The sequence below is a fragment of the Suricata suricatta genome, chromosome 11 (genome assembly GCF_006229205.1).
Source record: "Suricata suricatta isolate VVHF042 chromosome 11, meerkat_22Aug2017_6uvM2_HiC, whole genome shotgun sequence".
NCBI classification, from domain to species: Eukaryota; Metazoa; Chordata; class Mammalia; order Carnivora; family Herpestidae; genus Suricata; species Suricata suricatta.
The window spans coordinates 541,346-546,847 of record NC_043710.1 but is presented as its reverse complement, the minus strand read 5'-3'; the positions used below and the strand labels follow the sequence as shown (position 1 = coordinate 546,847).

Genomic DNA, 5,502 nt, shown 5'->3' with positions numbered 1-5,502 from the left:
CGACAGCGCTCTGCGCGGGCGGGCGGCGGGGACGCCAGTCGGAGCCGGCGCTGGGGTCCGCCCGGGACTGCGCAGGCCGGCGTGCTGCGTCCGGGGGCGTCCGCAGCCCAGCCGGGACTCGCCCCCTCGGGAGACAGAGGAGCTGGCTGGGGGCGGTGGAGGTGTCGGCCACAGCAGGCCCCCCTCCAGGCCCAGGTCCTGTTCTCTCCCCACAACCCAGGGACCACCCAGAGGCTTGCAGGGTCGGCGGAACGGATGCTGGCCTTGGTGGGGAAGGGCCTGGGGGTGCGGTCAGATGCAGGAGTGCGGTTGCTCCCGGTGCAGAATGGAGGACGCCCTGGAGTGGAGACCTGGGGTCCCAGGCAGAGACAGTCCAGTCTGGAAGGCATTGGTCCTGGGAGGGGTTCAAAGGGTGGGGGAGACAGCGCGGAGCTTTCTGACCTGCTGGGCTGGGAAACCCCTGCCGTGGGAGTAAGGAGGGGGAGGGGACCCCCAGCCCACCAAGCTCATTCCCAGACCCAGGCAGAATGACTGCAGTCATCTGGAATAGCTCTCCGTGGGTAGTGGGCAGCACTGGTCCCAGCTCCTTGCCCACCGCTTATGGTCCTGCCCAGCAGGGGGGTGGATGCAGAAGTACCCCAGGAGGTCCCACTTAGGACTGGCTCAACTCCAGTGGGCTGAGCTGGTCCACTGGGGCTGCATGAGGACGCGTATGGATGGGGAGGGGGTTGTCATCTGCCACCGGGAGCAGGCCCCGACTAAGGGCCTCAGTCCCCTCATCCCCACAGAGGGCCCATGGGGCTTCAGCTTTAATGGACAGTGAGGACTTGAAGGCATGACCAGAGCCAGTCAGGTACGACCACAGCCCCAGCACCTCAGGACCTGTGCCACACGCATACCGTCCACTTGCCTTGAGCACACCTCGTGTGTGTACCACGGAAATGCCGTGGCACATAGACCAAGGAGATCACAGTGCAGTCGATGGACTTTATTAGGAGGAGGGAGTTTTGCTGCTGGTGAGAGATGGATTTGATGGGATGGGGATAGGATGCGGCCCAGCAGGGAGGTACATGAGACTGCGACCACTCCTAGGTTCAAGCCTTCACGTCTCCCGCAGGCAGGCCTGGCAGTGCACTGCCCAGAGCTCACGTGCTGGATGAGCAGCCCCTCGCCACGACGCATCGCCTTCAAGTGTGGCCTCTCCATGTAGCGCCCCGCGAGTCTCTCGGGGGTGGTCAGCGGGCACTGGGAAGGTGGCCAGAGCCTCGTCTCGGGGGGCGAGCCCAGCCGCAGCCGCAGCAGCAGGGGGGGCCAGGCAAGCGGGCCATGGCCAGAGCTTTCCTTCGACCACTGGCGAGCCGCTTGTCCTCACAGGCGTCCCTCTCATCCCGCAGCCTCGCGTTCAGCTCCCTGGGGACAGGGAGTCCCGGGGCTCTGAGAGGGCTCAAGGGGCAGCACTCCTGGGGGGCGTGGGGATGCGGGCTCCGCCTTCCCTCAGACCGGGTGTCTGGCTGGGGATGCCCCTTGAGGGATGGAGGGGCTTCCTCGCAGTGGGATGAGGAGGCCCTCAGGGGCGTTGGGGCGCTAGGAGTTCCCGAGGGGTCGAGCCCCTGCCCTCTCTGGCCTCACCAGGCCGCACCTGAGCAGTTCCAGTTGCCGCAGGAGGCTGAGCTTCTCTTTCTGCATGTTCCTCGAGACAGTGACCACATCCCTGCAGGAGGGCGGTGGTGACGTGGATGCAAGGAGGCTCCTCAGGGCGTCCCACGACCCTGACCCACGCACACCCTGAGGGCCGGGCTGGGCCGGGGGATGGGGATGCAAGTGGCCGGGACCAAAGCCCCCAGAGCGATCCCCGCCCGGCCTCGCCCGACGCCCCAGCCCCTCCCCGGCCCGCCCCTGAGGGTCTGTCTCCCCGCCGCTCCCCAGGCACCGTAGGGTTTGCTCCCGGCGGCCCCGCACGTCGCCCTCCAGCCGGTGGAGCTGCTCCTGCGCCCCCTCCAGCTGAGTTCTTAGCGCCTCGTTGGCTAGCCACAGCTGGGCGTTCTGCGCCTGCGCCTCCAGCTGCTCGCTGGCCCGGGCCTGCAGCTGCTGCTCCAGCTGGGAGATGAGGGCGGGGGGAGTCCAAGCTGGGGAGGCCTCTCCACCTCTCTCGAGGTGCTGCGTTTGCCCCTGACTCTCGGCAATTCCAGGGCCAGGGACACTGAGGCACAGGGACATCAAGCGTACCAGGGAGTACAGGGGTGACGGTGGGAATAGGGCCTCGCGCTGGGTCTGTCAGCACCCCAACCCTGTAGGGGCGCGTGGGGGGCACTCACCTCCCGCTGCCGCAGGCCTGCCCTCTCCAGCTCCTGCTCGCGGTTCTGCAGCTCCAGCTCCAGGAGGCCGGTGCGCTCCCCCTGGGGCAGGTCCTGGGACGCGCGGGAAGCCCTTGAGCCCCAGCGGGCAGTGGAGGGGCACGCGCCGGGGGTGGGGCGGGGCGGGACCCACGCTGAGGGGGCGGAGCCAAGGAGACTAGCGGGTCTGGGATTGGGCTGGGCCGGGAGCAGGGGCGGGGGCTTCGCGCCCACCTGACTCCGGAGGCGCTGGCGCTGCTCGCGAAGCTGCTGCTCCATCTCCTCGTACAGACACCGCACCTCCCTCTCGTGCTCGTTCTCCCGCCTTCGGGGGCCGAGGGAGGACGAGGGGAGAAGACTGCTGTTTTGAGCCCCCCGGCACCGCAGACCCCAGTCTCGCCTCTACCGCCTCCCGAGCCCAGCCACCTGGGCCCCAGGTCCCGTCCCGCCCCATCCTCACCGCCGCAGCGCCTGCTCCAGGCTGTCGCGCTCTCGGGCTGCCTCCTCCAGGCAGGCCGACGCGCGCATCAGAACGTCCTCAAAGGCGCCCAGCAGCTCCGGTTGCTCGCGCTGCAGCCGAGTCCAGAGCGTCCGCACCGCTCGCTGCCTGCAGGGGGAGGACGGGCTGGAGTTGAAGTGGGGGCTCCCTGACCCCATCCCGAAGGATAAGGCCTCTGGAGACACCTGCAGCTCCGGACAGGCCAGCCGCGTTGGCCTCCTGAAATGCAAATTCTGCGGGAAATCACGCTCAGCCCCTCCCAGGTGTCGCAGCTGACAGAAGGACTGGGCCAGGCCCAGCCTAGGGACCCTGGACCGGAACAGACACGCGGGCAGTGTGAACAGGCAGCATGCAGAGGGAGAGGGAGCAGAGGAAGGAACTGGGGGCCGTGTGGGCACCCACTCACTCGCCCAGGACTGGGGCCACCCCCAGCTGCTCCAGTGCTTCGCAGAATCTCTCCTCTTCCTCTTCTTCCAGGGAGCCCCCAGTGCCCTGCACGTCTGACCAGCCCGACTCAAAGGTTTCCTCCGGAACCTGGGAGGGCAGTGTGCCCTGGGGTGACTCCACGCCCACAAACTTCCCTGTGGGCATGGGAAGGTGGGATTACCAAGGCTGTAAGTTAGCACCCTGGCTCAGCCACCAGTCACCACCTCGCACCACACACACACACACACACACACACACACACACACACACAGACGTGCGCGCGCACACACACATCCTGTCCTTATTCTGAGCCAAGTTTCCTGTTTTTCTTCCTTATCCTGGTCAGATTCGTGGCCTAGGAATGGGAGGTGACAGCCGGACCAGAACGGGACCAGCCTGGCTCCCGGCCCCACCTGGGTTTGGCGCAGATTGGAGGGGGTGGGGTAGCAGGAGGGTCAGCTCCACACACGGCACCTGGGGTGGGGCAAGGCTTCCCCTGGGGTCTGTGCGTACTGACACCGGTGCGTGTCTGTAGGGAGGCAGTGGAGAGGCACAGACTGCCATCTGTGTCCGCTGGGGGTCCAGAGGGTCTCTGGGCAGCGGGGGTGGGGGCGGGGGGGGGCTCAGCTCACCCAGGCCAAGGCAGAACTCCCAAGCGGTGAGGAAACCTGTGCGGGCCTGATCCAGGCTTTCGAACACAGCCTCTAGCTGCTCGGGTGTGAGGGGCAGGTCGCTCTGCAGGCCCTGGCCAGGCAAGGATGGCAGGGCTGAGCAGCCTAGGTCAGCCCCGGGCTGGGCAGCCTCTTGGGACTGGGGATTCACCTGCAGGTCATGCCGAGTGATGAAGCCCTTGGCGTCTTTGTCACACAGCAGAAAGAGCTCCTGGGCCTGCTCCAGCATCTCTGCCCGTAGCCTCACGGAGCCCCCCTCTTCTTCTCTCTCCTCCTCCGGGGCCTCCCCAGCCCCGGGCTTCCTAGGCCTGGCCATGGGAGCTGGGGTCTCTGCCATCACGCGCTGTGAAGCCAAGGGAAAGTCAGGGCCGAAGCAGAGCTCAGTAGAAATGAGGAGGGAGAAAGGAAGGCGGAGAGGCTGTGGGTGAGGACTACACTGGGGGGTGAGGCGGCCGGGAGGGGGCCGAGGAGCGTCCTCCCACCAGGTGGGACGGTGGGAGAAGGCACGGCAGAGGTTCAGAGAGGAAGGTAGCTGGGGGTGGTCACTTGAGGACCGTGCTGCAGATGAGGGGCGTCATAGGTGGGGTGGTGCAGACTCACGGCCGGCCGTGAGGATGGAAGGAGGAGAGGCGGCTACAGGAGAACCTTGTAATGGGAAATAAGGAGGTGGGGGCTCCTTGAAGCTGAGGGGAAAGAGCTCGGGTGGCGGACTGGCCAGCGGGGGGAGGAGCTGCGCAGGTCCTGAAGGTGGGCACCTGGAGACCTGGCGGACCTGGCTGGGCCCGCGAGAACCTTCAGCCAATCCTGGCTAAGTCCTTAGCCCCCGAGTCTGGACCTCAGCGGCCCTGGCCTCCAGCCCGCCGGCAGGCGGCGTGTGCTCCTCCCCTTCTGCCGCCGCCCCTCCCACCGGGCCCCGGGCCCCAAGGGGAGCGAGAGCAGGGTCTCCGCCTGCAGCACCGGTGCCTTCCACGGCCCTTACCAGGGACGCGACAGATTCTAGGTTCGAGGGCCCTTCCCCTAGCACCAGGCCCTTCTGCTTCGCCAGACTCGCCCCTTCCAGGTCGCGGAACCTCCTCGGGGGGCTCCTCTCCCCGTATGGCGCCCCGCCCCCTAATCAGACCCACCTGTGGTCCCCACAACGCCCAGGCCCCAGATTTCCCAAGGCCAACCCCCAGCGTGGCATTTCCCCCAGCCTGGGCGATTCTGGGGTCCCCTCCCCTCAGTCCGGGACCCTAATTTTCCCTCGGAGCCCATATCCCAGGGGCGGCAGCGGGGCACAATGTCGAAAGAGAGCAGGTGCGAGGAGGGCGTGAGGAGAGGGTCGGGGGCCTGGAGTCGTCTCCACGCTCACGCCGCCACCTCACCCCTGCGGGTGCGCCACCCCACCGGAGGCTCGCGGGCCCCCCGGGACTAGAGGTCCAGCCCCCCGGAAGCCGCGCGGCGCAGGGCGGGGAAGCGGGGCAGACGTGCGGCCCGGCTTCCCAGGGCTCGGGAGGGTGGGCGAGTCCCTCGGCCACCGCAGGGAGGGGGGGCGGCGGGCCCCGCGAGGCGCCTACCTGCGAGCTGGGCCGCC

General features: G+C 67.7%; 1 protein-coding gene across 3 annotated transcripts in view; it reads right to left on the bottom strand.

Annotated features, from left to right (window-relative positions):
- Positions 1 to 973: 973 nt before the first annotated feature.
- Positions 974 to 5,502, bottom strand: part of CRACR2B (calcium release activated channel regulator 2B) — a 5,416-nt gene continuing 887 nt past the window's right edge. The window contains exons 1-10 of one of the 3 annotated variants that reach the window (XM_029956806.1): positions 5,486 to 5,496; positions 4,081 to 4,272; positions 3,891 to 4,002; positions 3,239 to 3,413; positions 2,794 to 2,940; positions 2,568 to 2,658; positions 2,316 to 2,408; positions 1,931 to 2,097; positions 1,640 to 1,711; positions 974 to 1,410 (exon numbers count right to left, since the gene is read on the bottom strand). In XM_029956806.1, the coding sequence (XP_029812666.1) occupies positions 1,236 to 1,410; positions 1,640 to 1,711; positions 1,931 to 2,097; positions 2,316 to 2,408; positions 2,568 to 2,658; positions 2,794 to 2,940; positions 3,239 to 3,413; positions 3,891 to 4,002; positions 4,081 to 4,266 (1,218 nt within the window). In that variant the 5' untranslated portion in view covers positions 4,267 to 4,272; positions 5,486 to 5,496 and the 3' untranslated portion in view covers positions 974 to 1,235. Of the gene's footprint in view, positions 1,411 to 1,639; positions 1,712 to 1,930; positions 2,098 to 2,315; positions 2,409 to 2,567; positions 2,659 to 2,793; positions 2,941 to 3,238; positions 3,414 to 3,890; positions 4,003 to 4,080; positions 4,273 to 5,485; positions 5,497 to 5,502 lie in introns of those variants that run through there. The other 2 variants (XM_029956805.1, XM_029956807.1) reach the window with 2 other exon arrangements.